The sequence below is a fragment of the Erpetoichthys calabaricus genome, chromosome 16 (assembly GCF_900747795.2).
Source record: "Erpetoichthys calabaricus chromosome 16, fErpCal1.3, whole genome shotgun sequence".
NCBI lineage: Eukaryota > Metazoa > Chordata > Cladistia > Polypteriformes > Polypteridae > Erpetoichthys > Erpetoichthys calabaricus.
Window position 1 is genome coordinate 11,820,721 of NC_041409.2, and position 26,052 is coordinate 11,846,772.

General features: G+C 39.9%; 1 protein-coding gene across 1 annotated transcript in view; it reads right to left on the reverse strand.

Annotated features, from left to right (window-relative positions):
* The window catches only part of efcab11 (EF-hand calcium binding domain 11), a 341,957-nt gene that overhangs the window by 272,045 nt on the left and 43,860 nt on the right, over window positions 1-26,052 (reverse strand). Inside the window, exon 4 of the mRNA XM_028821977.2 lies at window positions 10,312-10,413. Within this exon, the coding sequence (XP_028677810.2) occupies window positions 10,312-10,413 (102 nt within the window). The remainder of the gene's footprint in view (window positions 1-10,311; window positions 10,414-26,052) is intronic.

The following is a 26,052-nucleotide window of genomic DNA, read 5'->3' on the forward strand; positions in this document are numbered from 1 at the left end:
AGGAAGAGAAAGCCCGGAAGCATGTAGTGATTCACAAACATAGAGCACATAGAAGATCAAATACAAAACAAAGCATTTAACATGCTACTTTAGTTACGATGGGATTTGAGAAACTAAACATTAAACAATTTTAAGATGAAGTTTATGACGTTCTACTTTAATGACAAAATAAACTACGTGATTAAACTGGAAATTTAGAGATTAAAGTTGACATTTTGTGCTTTTTTCCCACTGTGTGCCTATTTTTTTTTCTCTGTACCCTAATAAGCTTTCATATGACACTCAGACGGTGGGCTACAACTCGCCTTTTCCCGGCGACTTTGATATGTGACAACTTCTTTTTTATTTCAGGCACTGTACAACTTTGTGAACTTGAGCTTTCAAGTTTCTCCGACATGCTATGTCACTCGATCAACTTCCTTTTGTTGTTTATATCACTGTTTAAACCAACAAATAGTACGTTTTTCTTTGCCTCCACTTGGTATTCGCTGAAATCCTTCTAGTTTCCCTCGTGCTTTTGCCATTGTCTTTTCACAGAAGGCTGATCTTAAGGGCTATTTATATTGATTTGCATATTCAAAGAGGCGTAATTCTGGGAGGAGTTGGGGCAGGACAGCAGGCGCGTGCACGTGCGTTACTTTTCACTCTGACCGGGATTTATGGAGTGGAAGAACGTGGAAGTTGGCGTTCGCACAGATTTATGCATCTGGATTTTTTTGTGCGTAAGCACATTTCCGCTTTTGTGCTTACGTCATGTTATAGTGTGAATTGTACGCACGGCATTATGCATGAGGCCCCAGGTTTGGAAATGTCTGTTGTGACCGAACATGAGCTCCAACAAGCCATGGAATTAAACAACGGGTTTAAATTTACAACAAAAATTGTCTGCTAATTAAGAAACTTGTTGCAGTAAAACTGATTGGAGTCTGAGGCCTTGGTTTAGCTGGTCATGGTGTTGGCTTACTTCACATCTCATTTCTGTTTGGCTGCCATTTAAATAAAGAAGGAGACTTAAGAGACAAGGCAATTAAAACGAAGGAAAAATGAGTTAATTAACAGCAAAAAAAGGACACTGAGTAAGAAAGTGGCAGTAAGGAAAACCTCCTGCCACGGTAGCCCCCCAGAATTGGAGTTGGACACCTCTGCAATAAATAGTCAATGCACTTGTACTGAACGAAGCTGGGGAAAGAAAGAAGAATCCAGAGAAAAGTGGAACTTTCCTTATACACAGAAAGCAAGCAACATAATACCATTAATAGTGATAGACTGACGACAGTGAAATAGAAACTGCTAAAAATTGTGAATTTCCCCTTGGGATTAATAAAGTATCTATCTATCTATCTATCTATCTATCTATCTATCTATCTATCTATCTATCTATCTATCTATCTATCTATCTATCTATCTATCTATCTATCTATCTATCTATCTATCTATCTATCTCTAAAAAGTCCAAGTGATAGTTTAACTGTATGTTGTGAAAGATGCCCGGACATAGACAGACAGCGAGAGAGCCAGATGTCAAATACACACATGCTTTTTATTTTCTTTTCGGCGCACACAACACCAATACACAAATCACCAGTAAACCTAGTCCTTATCTCTTTCTTCTGCTGCCTCCGCTTCTCTCTGACAAGCTCTGTTCTCTTCCTCCCGACTCCGGCTCTCCGAATGGAGTGAGGTGGCCTCCTTTATGCTGCACCCAGAAGTGCTCCAGGTGCTTCCTGATTAACATCCGGCAGCACTTCCGGGTGTGGTGAAAGTGCTGCATGTGAGTTCAGCTCCTCTATTCAGACAGCACTTCCCGGTGTGGCGGAAGTACTGCATGCCAAGGATCCGGAGCTGTCCAGGCGCCCCCTGACGGAGGCCACGGACCCCCATAGGGTCCGTAGCCGTGGCCCCGATGCAATCCAGGGGTGCTACCCTCTTGTGTCCCAGGGAAGATATTGCCCCATCCCGGTCCTTCCCTTCTCCAGGTGTCCTGGTGGGGCAAGGTCCGCGGCTGTCTGCCACAATGTTCAAAATGTAAGTATGAGGAAGATACTCAGATCCACCAGAATATTACAGTCAGTCAACAGTATAAACACCCAGTGTTGATGGAACACAGTAAGGAAAGACATGGCAAAGAGACAGAGCATCACGGGCTAAGAAGAAGAAATGGCAGAACAAAACATGTGATTGTAAGAAAAATCAGTTGGTGGCAGCTAACAAATGCTTTCCGAGGCAGGAGACAATGCATTTGTAAAGGTTTTTATGTCACAGGGAGGTGCATGTCAAGCACATTTATTCTGAAAAAGTTTTTATATATAACAAAGTGGAGCTACTTTGTGTCAAATTTTAGATCGGATTTTAACTTATTACTGACTGGGGCAGTGCTGAAGCTGAAAAAAAAAAACTCATTTAGAGTTTAAAAGAAAACCAAAAAAGCATTAAGAAAAGACAATAAAACAGCAAATAAATGAAAATGTCATAGATAGTAAGTATGAAGTGCCAGGAATCGGAAAAGAGCTATCAACTGTCAGGGATATAATACATTTTTACAATAAGGAGGTAATAGTCCAAAAAAAAAGTAATAGAGGCTAAGAGATAACATTTACTAGAAAACAGAAAACCACAGGATGCACCTGAAAGCTGAAGGACTACAATATTACTGACTCAACACAAAGCACAATAAATGTAATGTACACTTTCATTAAAAGGATTTGTTATTTATGTAAGATAATGCAGGAAAGAGCATTGTAATTAACATGTAATTAACATGAAAATGTTAATGAACGTAGTGTGGCAGATGACCAGGGATCTTGCCCTGGAAGACGCCTGGAAGAGGGTAGAACCACGGGAGGAGCACTGTTTTTCCCTGGGCACAAAAAAGGGCAGCCCCCCTGGATTCCATCAGGGCCACGGAAATGGAGCTGGGGAGCTCAACTCTGTGGGGACCTGTGGCCACCACCTGGACGGTCCTACAGCCCTGGAGGACAGCACTTCCGCCACACCAGGAAGTGCTGCCAAACCAGGAACTGTGTATACCTAGAGTGCTTCCGGGTGCAAGGGCAGCACTTCTGCCCTCACCGAGCACCTGGAGCACATCCAGGGCGTGATAAAAGGGGCCACCTCACTCCCTTCGAGGAGCTGGAGTCGGGTGGAAGAGGACGGAGCTTGCGAGAGAGGAGTGGAGGCGGCTGAAGGAATAAGGACTGAGTTAGAGTGGGGTTTTGTGCGCTGTTGTTGTGTTGTGTGGTCTGTAAATAAACCGTGTTTTGTAGACATCTTGAGTCGTGTCTGTCTGTGGCCGAGCTATCCTTTACAGTAGACAGAAAAAGTAAGCTATAATGGTAAATGTTAAAATTTAAGTAGGATATCCATTAAAAAAAAAGACCAACCAGATGATAAACTGAAAGACAGGTGACAAGGATACTTGGAGAGATACATTTGAGTTTGTGGGACTACAAGAGAGATGACTGTAGATGAGAACGAGGAATGATCAGAAGATGTCAGAGTCAACTATGGTGACACCTCAGGAGAAAGAGAATACAATTAAATATGCAGACCAAAACAACAACTTTGATTTCATATCCTTGAAAATTAATTCTAACAGGACAGAATGTTGCTAAAAATGAAAGACAATAGAGAAGACAATAATATCTTTGATGAGAACTTTAGGCAAGAAGATGTTTATATAAGTTGTGGATTAGGAGACGTTAATGGTAATTCTGAGGAGAACAAGGATATACTGGAGAGCTACTGTGTATTCATGAGTTTATCTACTTATCTATATAAAATGGTAATGTCTGTCCATCTGTCACATGATTACTCGTGAACTAATGATCTTGGTCTCAATCAAGAGCTTAACATCTGATAAATTCTGGACATTGAAAAACGTTTAATAATAATTCTTTACATTTATATAGCGCTTTTCTCACTACTCAAAGCGCTCTCCACACAGGGAGGACCCGGGAAGCGAACCCACAATCTCCTTACTGCAAAGCAGCAGTACTACCACTGCGCCACCTTAGTTTAGAAAGTGGCAACCTGGGTTGTAAACAATGGTCAGAGAGTTTACTGATCTTTATATCTGACCTTTTGTACAATTTTACTTTAGGACTCTAGATCTGTGTGCTTCACTAGTGAACAGTAAACATAATATATACTGTACATTAAAACAGATCACAGGGTTTAAGACAGAAGATGCAGAATTAAATACTGAAAAATCCAAGAAAAGCACACCAGATGTATTCTTAAAAGTTCTTTGTATACTCAAAAATGATGACTACTAAGGCACTAGAGGTTAAAAAGAATGAGTAAGGCCTGTATTACACTACACAACCCCTAGTTGGACAACGTGTCACACTTAGTGATAGATAGATAGATAGATAGATAGATAGATAGATAGATAGATAGATAGATAGATAGATAGATAGATAGATAGATAGATAGATAGATAGATAGATAGATAGATAGATAGATAGATAGATAGATAGATAGATAGATTGTGATGGACGACCGGCTATGGACTCCGGTCGCCACCCCCAGGTCGCTAGGAGGAGCCCTCCGGACAGCATGATGGTGCCCCGACCTCCAGCAGGGCCTCATGGACTCTGTAGTTTATACACACAGCCCTGCTGGATACCTTGGGGGCCACCGGGAGTCGCTGTAGGGGGGCTAGTGGGCTCTTGCGTGCCCTATAACCCAGGAGTGCGTCACAGTCACGTGACTGGAGGAAGCGACGTGCTCCCGGGATGAAGAAAAGGACTGTTTGCCCTGACCCGGAAGGAAAACGGACTTGTGGGTTTTGCCAGGAACCATTTCCGGGTCAGGAGCTATAAAAGGACTATGGGAAGCCCAGAACACTGAGCTGAGCTGGGAGGTAGGGTGGCGACGTGTCTGGGCGAGGAGGATTGTTTATTGAGAGAATTATTGTGTTTATGAGTGTGGAGTGGAGGGTGCTTTGTGCACTGTACAATAGTAAAATAAATAGTTACTGTACTTTTACCTGGTGTTCAGAGTGGTACCTGAGGGTTCGAGAGGTGGACAAAAGCCTTAACTGCTACAAGATAGATAGATAGAAAGATAGATAGATACTTTATTAATCCCAAGGGGAAATTCACGTACTCCAGCAGCAGCATACTGATAAAGAACAATATTAAATTAAAGATTGATAATAATGCAGGTAAAAACAGACAATAACTTTGTATAATCTTAACATTTACCCCCCCCGGGTGGAATTGAAGAGTCACGTAGTTTGGCGGAGGAACGATCTCCTCAGTCTGTCAGTAAAGCAGGACGGTGACAGCAGTCTGTCACTGAAGCTGCTCCTCTATCTGGAGATGATACTGTTTAGTGGATGCAGTGGATTCTCCATAATTGACAGGAGTCTGCTCAGCGCCCGTCGCTCTGCCACGGATGTCAAACTGTCCATCTCCATGCCAACAATAGAGCCTGCCTTCCTCACCTGTTTGTCCAGGCGTGAGGCGTCCTTCTTCTTAATGCTGCCTCCCCAGCACACCACCGCGTAGAAGAGGGATGCTCGCCACAACGATCTGATAGAACAGCTGCAGCATCTTATTGCAGATGTTGAAGGACGCCAGCCTTCTAAGGAAGTATAACCGGCTCTGTCCTTTCTTACACAGAGCATCAGCATTGGTAATGAATGAAGTTGCTGGATCTTGTTGCCCTGAGGATGTCCGATTACATGTCTTTTAATTGCAAGCTGACGAAGGATTACAAGACTCCCTCCAAAGTATCACCATTTCACAACATGCTGCCTGAGATTAGAATAAGGATGACAAGAACATGCCATTCACTTGCCAATCATATCCAAAATAACATCAAGTCAAGATTTAAAGGTCCCTAAAACCATAGTCTCTACCACACTACTAGGTAATTTATTCTATGTGTCTACTGTTCTCTATCATGAAAAGTGTTGAAATGTTTGTGTAACATATTACCCCTTAATGAGTTTGTGTCTATGCCCCAGTGTTATTGCTGAAGAATTCATTTTAAAGTAACAGCTACGATACCCTGCACTAATTCCTTCCATAATTTTAAAAACTTCGATCATGCCATTTGTTAGATTCTGTTTGCTGAAACTGATTTTGACTCCTTCACTCTTTCTGCAAAACTCAGAACTTGCAGTCCTAGAATCAGCCTAGTCACTCTTTTTTTTTTAACACTGCTATGTCACTACCACTATCTCTCACTGCAGGGACTGGTTTTGAGGTGACCCGTTGGGGCTCCCCATACCTGCCTACCTACCATATCACAGTCTAGCTCTGCAGGGCATAAAATGGCTTGACAATTCCAACTCTGATGCCGATGCCTGTAGACACTGTGCACCCTTTACATTGTGCATACATCTGACTGCTGCACACTGATCTCTACCTCTCTGGTGCGGAGTTTCCTCCAGTGCCACCTTGAGGGTACTATCTCCCTAAAGGACAGCTTGGCAAGATCCACCAATTCACTCCTACAATGCTGGCTAGCTACCTTCTCCTCAAATACGGTGACCCTAAGCCCATGGGGTTGGCTTCTCCTGCATTTGCAGGCCTCTAAGAGTCATTGCTCATCCAAGCTGACCTCCAAAACAATCCAACATCTTACAGAACTTGCATTGTATTTGTCTCTTTTAAATTTGGATTACTGAACTCCTCAACCCACTTTTATTAAAATGTAAATTATTTCAATAAATAATTTAAGAAAGGAAACATAAGTTTAAGGGAACTACTACAGTTATTTAATACCTGCTGTTTCCTTAAACCCCTGTAATACTCTCACCCCTTCACAGCCTATTGAGTGTCTGCTTGTATTTACTAAATATTCCCTTCCTCCAATTGCTGTTTTAATGAATTAATGTGATTAATTAATTCTTAATGTGATTCTCTACTTTGAAACTCTGGGCCGCCATCTACAATATACTTAAACTTAATATGTTCTACCATGCGAATGAATGTTTATACGCTTGCTTTCTTATTAGTGCTAACGTTCCTCAGTATGAGTGCTTCACCAATGGCTGAAGAAACGTTTTGTAGGTATGGTGAGTTCATCCACAGTCTTGACTGTTTTTATTTTTCTTTTTTTCCATTCTGTCACAGTACTCCAAACATGAGATAGTGGATAGACAAACCCTAATCAGTTTTTGTGGTCAAAATCCTTGCTTGATTACTTAATGGCAACACTATGCACTGTACTTCAAGATGCATGACTGGAAATCACAGGAACGCCTCAAATGTCCACAGCTCACTAACATTATGTAAATGAAACAAAGCCATGGCTGGAAAAGTGGTGATGGCTTAAGAGTAGGATGTGAGCTGTTCACAACTAATCCATGGTATTGATTCCAAATCTGGACTGCAGAAATTAATATAGCAATCTGCATATATAATGTAGAAAAATGAAATGAGGACTTTAATCACCAACATAAACATAACAGTCTGCCCTGGGTGAAACAGTTTTATTACTTAGGTGTGCTAATTCAAACAACAGAAAGTGCAAGTATAACCTACAATTCCAGAAGCCTCAATGAAGATGTCTTCAGCAGAGCCCTAAAAAACATTATTAACGCAACAGTGTGGAGAATAACATTCTTGAAGGCAATATCTAGTAATTTCTTGCAAAATTTTAAAAAAACACTGTAAATTATAATTTTTTTCAATTTTCTTTGAATAAATAATACAATTAATGCATATACTCGTGTTTAAGTTCTCCCACGGATAAGTCAGGGCTTGATTTTACTGTATAATTTCCAGTATTTTATAATGTTGGTCGTATAAGTCGAATGTGCTAACCCACCTGAGAGAGGAACCACAGAGCACACGGCCTTTTTTTTCTATGCATTGTTCCTACGTGACCACACGGTAATACCCAAACTATTCCAAAGGGACGTTTGCACCGTTTTGTGTGTCTCACATCTTCCTACACCTTTATCGTAAGAGCATCCCTTATCTACAATGGAGTATTCAATCAGAAGAAAATATGAAGCTGGTTTTAAATTAAAAGTTATTAAAGTGGCGAAAGAAATTGGTAACTGTGCTGCTTCAACAAAATGTGATGATTCTGAGAAACTGATGTGAGAGATTGGAGGAGGCAAGAAGATGTTAAAAAAATGATCGATTTTTCGACTTATACGTGAGTATATACGGTATAAGATATATCACCTTTGATTTTGTTCCTTGGGGAAGGTGTTTCATAGTTCCAGTTTTCCATTTTGACATTTATAAGCTTGGACTTTTTGAGAGTCTAGGCCACAAGCCTGTTCTTGAGTTTTAAGGCCAGGCCTACGATGGATTCTGTCCCCATTTTTCACATCACTTCCAAAAAATGGACATTGAGGAAAATGGGAGGATGGGACAAGCAACTAATAAGATAAACAAGTAAATCTTGAAAGCGTTCAGCAAAGACAGTATACATTTAAATAATCCAAACTGAATGGATACACGTAAGGTCTGGGAATATACAGAAATGTTTGAGTACAAGCTACAATACAAGAATAGAGTCCAAGAGAGCAAACCAAGAATGAAAAAATAAAAGAGCATATGTAGACCAGGGGTCATGATGATGATAATGAGATCCACTAGTGACTGTAATAACCAGAACACCAGTAGAAATGTGGTAGTAGTACAATTGCAACAATATCTGTAGAATGTTAATTTTACTAAAGCGAAATTAATATGCATGACATAAGCGTTACCTCTAACTCCAAAACACACCAATATTGTCCTATGTAGATTATTATAATTATGACACCATTTGGAGAAGTCAGACTCATTGAGAGAGAACAGGCCTTACTATGAGTTGAAAGAAACTATTTCAAACAGTAACCGTGAATCCTAGCATTTATGCAGGTATTTTAAAAAGTAACATTGTGAAGTAATAACATATAAATAAATAAAAGGTTATGATTATGGATTTAATGGTTTTGCTGTAGAGGAGATGTTCATTTGAGAAGCCACAAGTCAGATGATATTTTATTTCTAGCCTCAGCCACGTCTCTTTATGTGGACCCTACAATTTACTATATTATATATATATATATATATATATATATATATATACTGTGGTGGGTTGGCGCCCTGCCCAGGATTGGTTCCCTGCCTTGTGCCCTGTGTTGGCTGGGATTGGCTCCAGCAGACCCCCGTGACCCTGTGTTCGGATTCAGCGGGTTGGAAAATGGATGGATGGATGGATATATATATATATATATGTTATCCATCCATCCATTTTCCAACCCGCTGAATCCGAACACAGGGTCACGGGGGTTTGCTGGAGCCAATCCCAGCCAACACAGGGCACAAGGTAGGAACCAATCCTGGGCAGGGTGCCAACCCACCGCAGGAATATATATGTTATATATAGTATTATATCATTATATATATATTTGACCCATTCACAAAAACAACAACTAGATTAGACACCCTTTGACCTCTTACTAACATAATGGTCATGTTCATTCCATTATCAGTTCACATACACATACAACTATGTAGTGGTGGCTCTGAGGTTAGGGATCTGCACTGGCAATCGGAAGGTTGCCAGTTCGAATCCCGTAAATGCCAATAGGGACTCTGCTCTGTTGGGCCCTTGAGCAAGACCCTTAACCTGTAATTGATGAGCGCTTTGAGTAGTGAGAAAAGCGCTATATAAATGCAAAGAATTTTATATAGCATAACTGTTTACAGTATGTTGATAGATTATCTTAACTAGGATATGATTGTTCACTAAACGAGAACCCCAGATGATTCCCCTCTTCCTTATCTCTCTACAGGCATAAAAAGTTCCTGTCCCACAAAGTTTTATGATTGGCAGCGGGAAATCATTACGTTTCTGTGTATGTGAATATGATATGAAGCAGGACACAGGGAGTCTGGTCAATTGATTAAGTAATAACAGTGACAGGAAACTAAAAAAAGGAAAAAGGTACAAGAATGTGTGCATCTCATGAACTTTTACAAACTCACACATAATGATAATGCATCCTGGTGACTCTTATGTTTATCTACTTTTCCACCCTGTGCTGAAAAGAATTAATAAGAAGAAGCATCTTGCTCTAATAAAAAGGAATGATGTGAAGGTGTGGAAATTATGGTTTCCAGTCCTTGACAAAAGTCAAGCTTTTTCCTGTCATTTGTCAATTTCAATATTCAATATATTCCATTGATGTAAGTAAACTGGATAATAAAGTCTTATTTCTTGGCTCACCAGCAGTGAAGTAATATCATTCATAGCACAATATAACACATACTAAATGTACACATAAAGCTACTACATGCATTCACATTGTGAGCTGTAACACATTTACCAGACATGTGCGGAACTTACAGGAAACATCAAATGCTGTGAAGACTTGTCTTGTCTTTTCATATTCATCTTGTGCAATTAACTTTGAGGTCATTAGGTTTAAAAAACGTTCCAATGGTAAACCTTTAAAGAGAAAATCAGAAAAACAGTGTGAAACTCTACATCACTGTACCATTGTCTTTACAAATCTGAAACATACTATCATTAAAATTTGAAAATCATTATTGCCATCTTCTTCAAGATCAAGGATTAAACTTGACTACGATCATATTCTGTTATCATCATTAAATCATTTCTATCAAAGATATGTGATATGTTCAAACGATTCTCATTAACATCCAAAAAAAAAACCAAGTAATAGTAAATTTCCCAACAACTTTTCCACTTTAACTACATGTAAACAGCCAAAAGAAAATTCCTAAAAACTGATCCAGAGTTTAATATTAAATTCCAACATTTGACAATTCCACAAAATTAGTGACAACTCCATTTCTGTCAGGTGGCAATTAAAACTTTTCCTGAAGGACGAAATATGGCAATTTACTCTTGATAATTTAAAAAATCCTTTGTAGAATTTTGAAAACAAACCATGTGAACAGAAATATTTTAAAGTAGACAATTATACTGGTGTACAAAAGAAAAAAAAACTTTAGGTGTTCTTTATAGATTCGAGTGTGCTGAATCCAAACATGAATTGCTCTATCACATGTAGTTATGACAGATAAAGATTTAAAATGAAAAAATAAAAAACACTATTTTAGAGAAAAACAATATATTTTTTAAATTATTTATATCTGAAAAAAGATATAAATTACACATATAATTGTTTTAAATATAATCATTTCTTACAAAAAGTAGTCACTTGATATATTTTTTTCCTCTTATTATCCTCTGAGGATGTTTCATGGTGGAATGGCCAACTGATGCCAGCTAAGATATAATAATGATATAATGTAAGCAATGTTCTGACAGATACGTCTCCCCATGTTCATCAGAAAAGGTATCCAAGTTTATTAAAAATAAAATGCCACCTGGGGTGCTACTGAACCTCAGGAGTGAAAGTTCACTAGCAGGATTTCATTGCATTTCCTTTAATATCCTCTCTATGCCTCTCAAAAGCGTGTAAAACACAAGAACATTTGCTATCTCCATAAAGCAGGGGTGTCGAACTCTGCTCCTGGAGGGCCGCAGTGGGTGCAGGTTTTCATTCTAACCATCTCCTTAATTAGTGATCAGTTTTTGCTGCTAATTAACTTCTTTTGCCTTTGTTTTAATTGACGTGACTCAGACCCCTTAGTTGTTTCTTTGTCCTTAATTAGCAGCCAAACAATAATGAGACACAAAACAAGCAGCCACATGACCAGCTCCCCTGTGCCCATCACACAATAGCTGAAAATAAAGAAGGGTGAAGGTCTCAGTAAAACAGACAATCAACAGTTTTGGAAATGTCTGCTGTGGCAGAACGAGAGCAGCAACAAGCCATGGAATTAAGTGACGGGTTCAATTAACAACAAAAATCAGCATCTCATTAAGAAACGGGTTGGAGTGAAACTGGTTTGAGTTTGAATCCCCAGTTTAATTGGTCATCTGTTGGCTCGTTTCACGTCTAATTTCTGTTTGGCTGTCATTTAATGAAGTAAAGAATCAATTCAGGGGACTGAATCCTTAAAACAGGGCTAAAGAAAAGAAGTTAATTAGCAGTGAAAACTAGTCACTTGTTATGAAAAAGGTTAGAATGAAAACCTGCAGCCACTGCGGCCCTCCAGGCCTGGGGGGTATTTTCCGTACGTCACTTAAATCATCCGAGATCAGATGCCTCATCTTGGATGAGTTAATGCCGGTGACACTCATCCTGGATAAGTCGGTTTTTCAAACGCAGCCGTGTAGTAGATTAGTCGAGCTGGATCTAATCATACGAGAAGAATGCGCGCACCCGTGCTGAGTGAAAAGCCCATATATATTGAGTCTAGAAAACATGATCAGCAAGTCTTTGATAGGCTGTAACAAAATGACGAAAGAACGGGCGCATTTTTTTTTTTCACACATGCGGAGCAGGACCTTTTATTCAAAGGACAGGAAGAATTTCAAGATTTAATATGCACAAGGGGTAACACTGCAAAAGCAGCCCAAACCAGAAAAGACGGCTGGCAAAAAGTGGCTGACAAATTAAACGTGTGTGCATTGTACTTACTGAAAGCAGCGTTTCATTTCCTATGTGTCAGATTAATTATTATTTAATATGTCATTATTCCAGATCAAACGTGAGCACAAGGAGAACACGTGAACAGGTTAAAGTGAAGTACAAGAATACAAACTGGTAAATATTGGTATATAACTATTTAAAGAATTGATGACATAAAGAATCATATATAATGTAAAGAACATTAATTTTAAAGCTAATAAGAAGGCAGACAAGCAAAAAACAGGTGGAGGTCCACGTGGTGCAGACCTAACCCCTGCAGAAGAGTTGGCTCTCCAGCAAAATGCCCATCGCCCTGTTTGTGAGGGCATTCCAGGGGGAAGCTCCTCCTCAGAACCAGTGGCAGGATGCAGTGGTCACTTCATTTCAGGTAAAGGATGGTCATTACATATATTTGTCCTCAATGTGTGCCATAGGTATGTTCCATATAGCCCTTTTTTTTGTTGGGTCAGTTGCAGGGAATGTCATATCTCTTGAACCTGTGTCTGACCAACGAGATATTGACGAAGGTCAAATATTTGATGAAGACACTGTGTCTGATTATTCATCAGGAGGAGAGGTACACTTTCCAAATCAAACTCCACTCTGATCAGTCCCATGTGCCCCAATCACATTTGGAAATCCTGGGTAATGAGAATGTTAGGCTGATTGTGAGATTCTTTATCTGAACTGTGGCTGTTTTAGCCTGTGTATTACCTACCTGCAATGGCATGAAACCCCTCTTTTATTGTCTGCACACGCAGGTGTTCAGGAAATACAATGAAAACCCGAAGGAAATATTTCAGAGCCAAACAGACTTTTCGAATTGCCTGGCAAACTGCACTTTTAGATAGATTTTCCACATTGCCTACAGTATATAAAAAAAGTGGCACTTGCAAAAAACCTCAAAGCAATGCCTACTGTCTGTGTGGTGGTGAGAGCCCGACTTCGCCTAGTTTGACTTCGAATATAAGGTCCTAATACATTTTCGAGGTACAATATTCCCTCTCGGCTAAAGAGGTATCTTTCGAAAAGAATTTCCTCCGGGACCAATAAAGGATCTTGCCGATCGCGCAAACCCCCCTCTATATGAAATTCCCTTCTTATAATTTGCGTATAATTGGTCGCTCATTCATGAACAACGAAGTCATGACTGAATGAATTCCACGCACGGACACTGATTAAGTGTGTGAGCTAATCCTTGTTTACATCATAGAACAAACCTGCTCCGAACAGCTTTGAGGATTTGGATGTGTTGCTATGACCACACTTCCATCCAAGAGTTTCGAAAAACCGACAGATCCAGGATCAGGCCAAATCGTCAACAATTACATCCGGCTAAACGAGTAATCCACGTATGAAAAATACGCCCCTGGAGTTTGACACCTGTGCCATAAAGGAAGGGCATGTATTCTTTTACTGTTTGCTTTCCTGTTACCTGGTCAAGACAATGGATAGATCCACCCAACCTTACATATTTCTGTAAAAAAACATTTAATCAACCACTTTTGCTCTTCTGGACATTAAAAGGGCATCTTTCTAACTTTCTACATATTGTATACAGTATGTTCTTGGTTAATCTGAAGGAATAAGAAGATACTGACTGACTGCAAGAAACGTGTAGGAAATACTTTTTGGTTTTTCCACCTCAAGTAACATTATGAATGAGGAAGATTGCCATTTATCAGCTTAAAATATACTTCAAACTATATCACAAATATGAAAAATATGTATGCCATAAAATGTAACTTATTTTTATTTCTTTTTTTTCAAAGGGGCATTTTTCACTAAATCCATTCTCTCATAGGAACCATTAGTGGTAGAGGAGAATCTTCAACAGGAGAATTTTTGGTGCAGATCAAGGTTATCAACTGTTGATATATGCTAACCAAGAAGAAAAAATTAAAAAGGAAAACACAAGTGAGATTCCATAATATGAGAGATGAATTTCATTGCCCTTTCAAGTTTATTCCATCCCCCTCTCTATTTAGATTATATGTAAATATTGTTTTGCTTCTGGTATTTTATATCTCATGTAATTGAGCACTATGAGGACAGCATCATAATCAAAAATGAACACAAAATGTAATATGCCTTTAAATATGGAAAGAAATTAAGTTATCTATCCATCCATTATCCAGCCCACTATATCCTAACTACAGGGTCACGGGGGTCTGCTAGAGCCAATCCCAGCCTACACAGGGCACAAGGCAGGAAACAAACCCCGGGAAGGGCGCCAGCCCACCACAGGGCACACACACACCAAGCACACACTAGGGACAATTTAGGATTGCCAATGCACCTAACCTGCATGTCTTTGAACTGTGGGAGGAAACCAACGCAGACACGGGGAGAACATGCAAACTCCACACAGGGAGGACACGGGAAGCGAACCCCGGTCCCCTAACTGCGCTACCACTGCGCCACCGTGCCACCCAAAATTAAGTCATCTTTTTGTAGTACTAGGGTGTTGTACCGTGTTAGCCATTATGAATGTAGAGAAAAGCCAAGCAAAATGACACCTTTTATTGGCTAACTAGAAAGATTACAATATGCAAGCTTTCGAGGCAACTCAGGCCCCTTCTTCAGGCAAGATGATTGCCTGAAGAAGGGGCCTGAGTTGCCTCGAAAGCTTGCATATTGTAATCTTTTTAGTTAGCCAATAAAAGGTGTCATCTTTTTGAAAATCACCAAATTAGTGATGAGCATTTTTTGGTGTGCTGGTTAAGTTTAGTTGTTCTCTCCAAAATTCTGCTCAGTTCATTTGGTGGTACTGACTTGTGGGAATGTTTCCCAGATTCAATGACTCTTAAAAGTTAATGAGCAGGATACATGAATAACTTACAAGTTATTTTTTTCATGCATTTCCCAAAATCCCTCTAAGATGACCACTGTATAAGGGTGTATAAAGTACTATTTTGTTAAACTCAACCCTGAAGTTGACTATAAAAAACCATCACACTGTAAGTTGTCTGAAAAACAATCAATTGGCAGTAATTTCATTACTGTATATGGTGTCATTTTTGACCCTTTGTGGGGGATTAAAAAAAAGTTGTGAAATGTATTATAAAGTAACAGCACACTGAAGCACATAAAGAGCCCTACATTGGACACCTATTGTTCCTATGATGAACAGAAAAGAAAAGATAACACACCGTGAAAGAAAATCACATATTTCTAAAGAGCTTGTCCTTCTTTTAGATGACAACACAGCGTTGTTGTTTATTAAGTCATGTAGGAGCCTTCTCAAAAGTGAGGAAAAGCAAAAGTGGAGTGCGACACCAAAGAACATAAGCACCTGCATATCACAACCTAACTTTACTCTCTTTCAGAAATCTAAATAATCAATGGACACTGTAAGAAAGGCGCTATATTGTGCATGACACAGATTCACACGGGAGGCACGGGTAAAATAAAACAATCACAGTCCCAAGCACAGCTAAACCGAGAGTGCCTGTCGCTGCGTGTGTTGACTGTGCCCCTTACTGCTTGTCTTATAGGTATGTTACAATGTTAATTATACTTTGTCCTTCATTGTTATTGTTTATAAATGCATTTGTTAATTTGTATGGTTTTGAAAAAGTTAATTTGGATAACAAAAAGTATTTATTTTTATGGAACATGTGTATTTTATTTAGAAGGAGATATTTTACACTTGTTTGAGCAGGATTTGATTTCTGTTGAAATGTATTTGTTTATTTGTTTCATTTGGTGTTAATTTCATTATTTATTTTGTGTAATTTTGTTTTCATTGTATTTATATATACTGTATAAAAAAAAGCTGGATGACGCTGTTGCAGGAGACGGAGAGAGTGCCTGTCGCTGCATGTGTTGACTGTGCCCCTTACTGCTTGTCTTACAGAATAAACGGCAGAATCTGGATATTGGTGTGTCTGTCTTCTTTCAAATCATCAGCAACCATTTTAAAGCCGCTACACTATGTCCTTTTTGTAGCCTGGAGATCAAAACTGCAAAGCTTGAGTATAACCTTGGACTTGTACTCCACACACTGTGCTGTATAACCTAACATTCTGTTTGCCTTCTTAATGGCTTCTGAGCACTGCTAGGAAGTTGACAGCGTAGAGTCCACTACGACTCCTAAATCCTTCTCATAAGGTATACAGTAATCCCTCCTCCATCGCGGGGGTTGCGTTCCAGAGCCACCCACGAAATAAGAAAATCCGCGAAGTAGAAACCATATGTTTATATGGTTATTTTTATATTGTCATGCTTGGGTCACAGATTTGCGCAGAAACACAGGAGGTTGTAGAGAGACAGGAACGTTATTCAAACACTGCAAACAAACATTTGTCTCTTTTTCAAAAGTTTAAACTGTGCTCCATGACAAGACAGAGATGACAGTTCCGTCTCACAATTAAAAGAATGCAAACATATCTTCCTCTTCAAAGGAGTGCGCGTCAGGAGCAGAGCATGTCAGAGAGATAGAGAAAAGCAAACAAATCAATAGGGCTGTTTGGCTGTTAAGTATGCGAAGCACCGGCACAAAGCTGTTGAAGGCGGCAGCTCACACCCCCTCCGTCAGGAGCAGGGAGAGAGAGAGAGAGAGAGAGAGAGAGAGAGAGAGAGAGAGAGAGAGAGAGAGCCAGAGAAAAACAAAAATCAATACGTGCCCTTCGAGCTTTTAAGTATGCGAAGCACTGTGCAGCATGTCGTTTCAGGAAGCAGCTGCACAGAAGGTAGCAACGTGAAGATAACCTTTCAGCATTTTTAGACGAGCGTCCGTATCGTCTAGGTGTGCGAACAGCCCCCCTGCTCAATCCCCCTACGTCAGGATCAGAGAAAGTCAGCGCAAGAGAAAGAGAAATGTAAGCTGGGTAGCTTCTCAGCCATCTGCCAATAGCGTCCCTTGTATGAAATCAACTGGGCAAAAAAACTCAGGAAGCATGTACCAGAAATTAAAAGACCCATTGTCCGCAGAAACCCGCGAAGCAGCGAAAAATCCTCGATATATATTTAAATATGCTTACATATAAAATCCACGATGGAGTGAAGCCGCAAAAGGCGAAGCACGATATAGCGAGGGATTACTGTACTTGAATTTCAGACCGCCCACTGTGTATTCAAACCTCGCATTTTTACTTCCTATGTGTAATCCTTTACATTTACTGACATTAAATTTCATCTGCCACAAATCTGCCCAAGACTGTATTAACGGATTCCAAATTATCTGCTAATCCACCTACGAGTATCTTGGTATCATCTGCAAACTTAACCAGCTTGTTATTTATATTCCTATCTAAATCATTTCTATATATTAAAAATAGCAACTGCCCTAGCACTGACCCCTGCTGGTCACCACTCTTAACATCGGCCAGTTCTGATGAGGTTCCTCACACCATCACCCTCTGCTTCCTGTGTCTGAGCCAATTCTGCACCCATCTACAAATATCACCCTGAACTCCCACTTCTTTTAATTTGATGCCCAACCTCTCATGTGGCACCTTATCAAATGCCTTCTGAAAGTCAAGATAAATAACATCATCTGCTCCACTTTGATAGTATCCTTGTGTTGCCTCCTCATAGAATTCCAGCATGTTAGTAAAACACGACCTCCCTCTTCTGAACCCATGCTGACTGTTCAGAAAAACTTCTGTCCTTGCCATGTGTTGCTCAATCTTTTCCTTAATAATTCCTGTGATGTACATTAAGCTTACTCGGCCTATAGTTGCTTGGATCTGCCCAGTCACCCTTTTTATATAATGGGATAATTTTTTCCATTTTCCAATCCTTCAGAATCTCTCCAGTGCACAGTGACTTCCTAAAAATATGTGTCAAGGGTTTATATACATACTCGCTAACCTCCTTAAGAACTCAAGGATAAATATTATGTGGTCCTGGTGATTTGTTTTATTTCAGCCTATTTAATCTGAGCAGTATATCTCCCTCTATAATTTCTAAATCCCTCAGTACCTCCTTAGTAGTCCAGTTTACTACTTATCCACTTGCTCACTTGTGAAGACCTCAGGAAAATGGAAATTTAGAGCGTCTGCTATTTCACTATCTGTATCTTTTAATTCCCCTTTACTATTCCTGATGCACTTCACCTCCTCCTTGACTGTTCTTTTACTACTAAAATACTGAAAGAATCTCCTCGGGTCATCTTTCACCTTATCTGCTATATTCCTCTCCAACTGTCTTTTAGCCTTCCTAATAGCCTTCTTAATGCTTTCCCTCATGTTTTCTTATGCCCTACGATTCACCTTGGAGTTATTAGTCTTACATGTATATGCCTTATAAAGCCGTTTTATTCCGTTGCAGCCTTTTTTAACTCTTTATTAACCCACAACAGAAATTTTTTTAATTTCCTATTAATTCCAAATTTAGGTCTGTACCTGTCCTGCATTACATGTAAAATATTTTAAATCTGTTCCACTGCTCCTCAACTGTCTCCACCTTTAAAAGCTTATCCCAGTCTATCCTCCTTAAATTTTGGTGCATCTGCTTAAAATTTGCCCTACTAAAGTTAAACTTAACACTTTTAGTCTTTGCGGTTCAATCACCTCTACACCCTCAATTCTATCCTGATTATTACAAAATACTAAATCCAGACAGGCTTCACCCCATGTTGGTGCTTTAACATACGGTGCTAAAAAACAGTCACTGATTACTTCTAAAAACTCCTGTTCTTGTGCTCCGCTATTTGCAAGGTTATTTCAGTTAATATTCAGCTCAGTTAATAATCTTCAGCTTAAAGTCCCCCATGACTATAATATCTCACTGTAAACTTGCCTTTTTAACATTACTAAAAAGATGTGTGTTAAAATTACTGTCTGCATTGGGTGGTGTATAACATACTCCTAAAATAAGGCCTCTTTCCCTAATGCTTTCCAGGCAAAGCTACGTGTCCTCACTACGATGGGGCTCATCTTCCAACTGAAGAGGACTTGCATTTAAATTCTGTTTGACATAAACAACAATCCCACCTCCTTTACTGTTCTGACCATACTTCCTAAAAAATGTGTACCCCTCTATGTTACACTCATCCCCATCTTATTGAGCCAGGTTTCCATTATTACTATAATACCATAATTACAGTGCATCCGGAAAGTATTCACAGCACATCACTTTTTCCACATTTTGTTATGTTACAGCCTTATTCCAAAATGGATTAAATTCATTTTTTTCCTCAGAATTCTGCACACAACACCCCATAATGACAACGTTAAAAAAGTTTACTTGAGATTTTTGCAAATTTATTAAAAATAAAAAAACTGAGAAATCCCATGTCCATAAGTATTCACAGCCTTTGCTCAATACTTTGTCGATGCACCTTTGGCAGCAATTCCAGCCTCAAGTCTTGTTGAATATGATGCCACAAGCTTGGCACACCTATCCTTGGCCAGTTTCGCCCATTCCTCTTTGTAGCACCTCTCAAGCCCCATCATGTTGGATGGGAAGCGTCGGTGCACAGCCATTTTAAGATCTCTCCAGAGATGTTCAATCAGATTCAAGTCTGGGCTCTGGCTGGGCCACTCAAGGACATTCACAGAGTTGTCCTGAAGCCACTCCTTTGATGTCTTGGCTGTGTGCTTAGAGTCGTTGTCCGGCTGAAAGATGAACCGTCGCCCCAATCTGAGGTCAAGAGTGCTCTGGAGCAGGTTTTCATCCAGGATGTCTCTGTACATTGCTGCAGTCATCTTTCCCTTTATCCTGACTAGTCTCCCAGTTCCTGCCGCTGAAAAACATCCCCACAGCATGATGCTGCCACCACCACGCTTCACTGTAGGGATAGTGCCAGGTTTCCTCCAAACGTGACGCCTGGCATTCACACCAAAGAGCTCAATCTTTGTCTCATCAGACCAGAGAATTTTCTTTCTCATGGTCTGAGAATCCTTCAGGTGCCTTTTGACAAACTCCAGGCGGGCTGCCATGTGCCTTTTACTAAGGAGTGGCTTCCGTCTGGCCACTCTACCATACAGGCCTGATTGGTGGATTGCTGCAGAGATGGTTGTCCTTCTGGAAGGTTTTCCTCTCTCCACAGAGGACCTCTGGAGCTCTGACAGAGTGACCATCAGGTTCTTGGTCACTTCCCTGACTGAGGCCCTTCTCCCCCGATCGCTCAGTTTAGATGGCCGGCCAGCTCTAGGAAGAGTCCTGGTGGTTTCGAACTTCTTCCACTTACGGATGATGGAGGCCACTGTGCTCATTGGGACCTTCAAAGCAGCAGAAATTTTTCTGTAACCTTCCCCAGATTTGTGCCTCAAGACAATCCTGTCTCAGAGGTCTACAGACAATTCCTTTGACTTCATGCTTGGTTTGTGCTCTGACATGAACTGTAAACTGTGGGACCTTATATAGACAGGTGTGTGCCTTTCCAAATCATGTCCAGTCAACTGAATTTACCACAGGTGGACTCCAATGAAGCTGCAGAAACATCTCAAGGATGATCAGCAGAAACAGGATGCACCTGAGCTCAATTTTGAGCTTCATGGCAAAGGCTGTGAATACTTATGTACATGTGATTTCTCAGTTTTTTTATTTTTAATAAATTTGCAAAAACCTCAAGTAAACTTTTTTCACGTTGTCATTATGGGGTGTTGTGTGTAGAATTCTGAGGAAATAAATGAATTTAATCCATTTTGGAATAAGGCTGTAACATAACAATGTGTGGAAAAAGTGATGTGCTGTGAATATTTTCCGGATGCACTGTATGCTTTGCTACTTCACTTGCCTTATTTTTGATACTTCTAGCATTAAACATTAACATTATACAAAGTTATTGTCTGTCTGTATACCTGCATTGTTATCACTCTTTAATATTTTCTTTATCAGCATGCTGCTGCTGGAACATGTGAATTTCCCCTTGGGATTAATAAAGTATCTATCTATCTATCTATCTATCTATCTATCTATCTATCTATCTATCTATCTATCTATCTATCTATCTATCTATCTATCTATCTATCTATCTATCTATCTATCTATCTAGGGAAGTTATTTTTAATGTGTTACTCCTTCTACATTTAAATGTTGGGTTAGAATTTACATTACTACGCATTTTTATTTCTATACTGTAGTTTGTTCCTCCATGTATAGTTCTAAACCTGGCCTGTCCTAAACAATCCTCGACTAGCCTACACATACGCCTCTGATAATTGAATACAATCAAAAGAAGACTACAGCATTTTTATGGGCTGCTTACCTATGTCAATGGCATGGAAAAAATATTAGTAGATCACATCAAACCGAGGACATTTAGAGTATTCAAGGTACTACTCTATGTGTTTCTAAATTCCCCTACATTTCTGTAGGGAGAAAGGCATCTGTTAAACATAACATCTAATGAAAATTGGCCTTTTACATAAGCTGAGATTTACTTTCAATTTAATATATAATATAATTCCATTATACATAATAAAGATTACACAGGAAATTTCACTCTAATAATAAAGTGTGCTCTTAAATGATAATTATACTACTGCAAGCTGGTGAAAGACAAAAATACTAAACAGATACTTTAATACAAAACTAGCAGATGTTTGTAAATTTTAAAATGAGTTGATTAGGCACAATAGCCATAGTGCCATTTCATGCAAACATCTACCGATGGATAAGTAAAAAAGGAATAAATGCTCATTTCTCATTATATTAGTGGGCAATAAGGTGAATGAGCAACAAAATTTTCATTTCTTTATCTATCTTCAACCATCAAAAGGCTATATGGGGTGAGAAAGGTTATCCTTGTGGCACCAGTCACTACCAACCCCTGGCACGTTACAGTGTATCACTGGCCATGCTCTCACACTAGTACAATTTAAAGTCACTAGTTAAACTAATATGCACAAATATGGAGAGTGAGAAGAATCCAATGTACCTGAAAAAAACACAACAAATACATCCAGAGAACAGTCAAACTTCATTCAAACAGTGCTGGGCCAGGAACTGCACCGGGACACGGGTGCCATTCATTGCACTACAATGTCACTTAGCAGTAAAAGCAAAGAAAACATGTCAGTTTTTAACTCTTAGCTAAATTATATGTAACTTTGCATTTTACGGCTATTTTTTAGTTTAAGCTTCTAACTGACATGGTCAAATCTTCTGTGGTGGCCATTATAATGAGAAATGAATGCTTTCTAAAGCATCTCTAAGTAAGTGCTCCAAATTTACAAAATAAATGGCATCTGCCTAAAGCAAAACAGTGAGTAGGAAGACCAGCAAGGAAGACAAGCAAGGAGATGGATTGATGACATCAAAGAATGGCTGGGTGTAGGAGAATGGACAACAATAAAGATGATCTAAGGAAAGAAAAACTAATCCTGGAAATCATCTGGAAGAGAATGAAAGCACCACTGACCTCCACAATCCCTGGATTGGCTATAATGGATCTCTGGAATTGGACATGCCAGTTCAGATTTGACATTATCTTGAATATTTGACTAATAATGGTCATTGTTCAGACAGTCTTAGGTCACTAGTATATAGAGTAAACAGCAAGTAAAACAGAGCATGACCCTGAGGAACCCTGAAAGTGTATTATTTTGAAGAGAACCATAAGCTGATTATAGCACATCTGTATGGGAGCAGCATACTTCGCTGGGAATACAGAGGCCTAAGGAACTTAAGAGGGACGACAAATAAACACTCTAATTCTTTCTTTGGATCTATAACGTTACATCTGTTTCTTCTTGTATGCTTCTGAAAGTATAAAAGACACCTAATCGTATTTAAAATGTCAATATCTAGCAAACTAAACTCCCATTGTGCATCTGAAAAATTAGGTCTTCAAAGGAGGCATCTGTGCATAAAACAACAGAGTGAAAAAGCACATGTTCACTACACCATAATCAATAAACATAGTTCAAAATTATGATTCATTCTCCTGGTTTCTCCAGTAGCCATTAGAAAGATATTAAGACACATTTGCTCCCTAAAGCAAGCTTGCACACAGGTTGGCTCCAGCTTTATAGATTTGGAAGAGTGAAGAAATCCCTTACAGGCTACTTTCTAGGACATACTGTAATGTTAGCTTTAGCTTTACCCCATTTATAATTAGTATACACACACACACACACACATATATATATATATATATATATATATATATATATATATATATATATATATATATATATATATATAGGCCTCTATCACAATGCCTTTCTCTCTTCCTGACCGCCTCCACTCCTCTACTTCGAGCTACATCCACTTCCACCCGACTCCAGCCATCGAATGGAGGGAGGCGGCTCCTTTTATGTTCACCCGGACGTGCTCCAGGTACCTCCTGATGAACTTCCACCAGGACTTCCTGGTGTGGCGGAAGTGCCGGCTGAGCACCCGGAAGCACTCTGGGTGTCCCTGGTAATTCTTTCGCCAGCACCTCCGAGTGTGGTGGAAGTGCTGACAGCCTGGGCTCTTCAGTCATCTGGGCGCCCACTGGCAGTGGCCACGGGCCCCTAAAAGGTTGAGCTTCCGTGCTCTGTTCCCGTGGTCCCCATACCAACCAGGGCGGCTGCCCTCTCGTAGTCCAGAGGAGGTGTAGTCCCTCTCCCGGCACTTCCAGGCATCCCAGGCTCTGTTTTTTATAATAGAGAGTTTATGCGTGTTAAGTTCCCATATATATATATATATATATACACACACACAGTGGAACCTCGGTTTGCTAGCATAATTCGTTCTGGAAGCGTGCTCGTAGTCCAAAGCACTCGTATATCAAAGTGAATTTCCCCATAAGAAATAATGGAAACTCAGATGATTTGTTCCACAACCCAAAACTATTCATATAAAAATGATTAATACAAAATATAAAGTAAAAATACATAAAACAAATTAACTTGCACTTTACCTTTGAAAAGAATCATGGCTGGTGTGAGTGAGTTTCTAAACTCTTGTGGGATTCCACCCAACGGGACGATACGCGGAAGAGCGTCCCAAAGCAATCGCAGTCTCCCAGCGCTGTAGCAGTTCTCCGTAAAAGCGAATCCGAAAAGATTGCAGACATGCTATAAGCGCCTGCCGTCAATGGGTGATACAAGGAACAAGGAACATTATAAATGTGCAGGGCCCTGCCCGACTGCTGTGTCTGTGTATAAATAACTGCGCTGTTGCTGTTTCAAGCTGAATAAAGCTTGTGTTGCTAAAGTACTGAGACTCAGCTTCGTGTTTTAGGGTGCAAGATGGGGACTCGCACATCACAGCACACACGCGCGCGCGCGCGAGCACACATACACACACACGAGCGCACGCGCGCACACACAGTCACAATGCTAATGCTGTAGTAAACACTATACGCTCGTACGGATGTTGACTATATGAGTGAGGCACGCCCACTCAGATGGAGAATAGGAGACGATTGCCCACAATCCCGCAGTGAGAGAGAGAGAAGAACCATCAGCTCAGTTGTAATCACATGACACTCAGCAGACAAACTACTCGTACTGCAAGACCTCGCTCATTTATCAAGTGAAAATTTATTAAAAATTTTTGCTTGTCTTGCAAAACACTCGTAAACCAAGTTACTCGCAAACCGAGGTTCCACTGTATACTGTATATATATATATATATATATATATATATATATATATACAGTGGTGTGAAAAACTATTTGCCCCCTTCCTGATTTCTTATTCTTTTGCATGTTTGTCACACAAAATGTTTCTGATCATCAAACACATTTAACCATTAGTCAAATATAACACAAGTAAACACAAAATGCAGTTTGTAAATGGTGGTTTTTATTATTTAGGGAGAAAAAAAAATCCAAACCTACATGGCCCTGTGTGAAAAAGTAATTGCCCCCTGAACCTAATAACTGGTTGGGCCACCCTTAGCAGCAATAACTGCAATCAAGCGTTTGCGATAACTTGCAATGAGTCTTTTACAGCGCTCTGGAGGAATTTTGGCCCACTCATCTTTGCAAAATTGTTGTAATTCAGCTTTATTTGAGGGTTTTCTAGCATGAACCGCCTTTTTAAGGTCATGCCATAGCATCTCAATTGGATTCAGGTCAGGACTTTGACTAGGCCACTCCAAAGTCTTCATTTTGTTTTTCTTCAGCCATTCAGAGGTGGATTTGCTGGTGTGTTTTGGGTCATTGCCCTGTTGCAGCACCCAAGATCGCTTCAGCTTGAGTTGACGAACAGATGGCCGGACATTCTCCTTCAGGATTTTTTGGTAGACAGTAGAATTCATGGTTCCATCTATCACAGCAAGCCTTCCAAGTCCTGAAGCAGCAAAACAACCCCAGACCATCACACTACCACCACCATATTTTACTGTTGGTATGATGTTCTTTTTCTGAAATGCTGTGTTCCTTTTACGCCAGATGTAACGGGACATTTGCCTTCCAAAAAGTTCAACTTTTGTCTCATCAGTCCACAAGGTATTTTCCCAAAAGTCTTGGCAATCATTGAGATGTTTCTTAGCAAAATTGAGACGAGCCCTAATGTTCTTTTTGCTTAACAGTGGTTTGCGTCTTGGAAATCTGCCATGCAGGCCGTTTTTGCCCAGTCTCTTTCTTATGGTGGAGTCGTGAACACTGACCTTAATTGAGGCAAGTGAGGCCTGCAGTTCTTTAGACGTTGTCCTGGGGTCTTTTGTGACCTCTCGGATGAGTCGTCTCT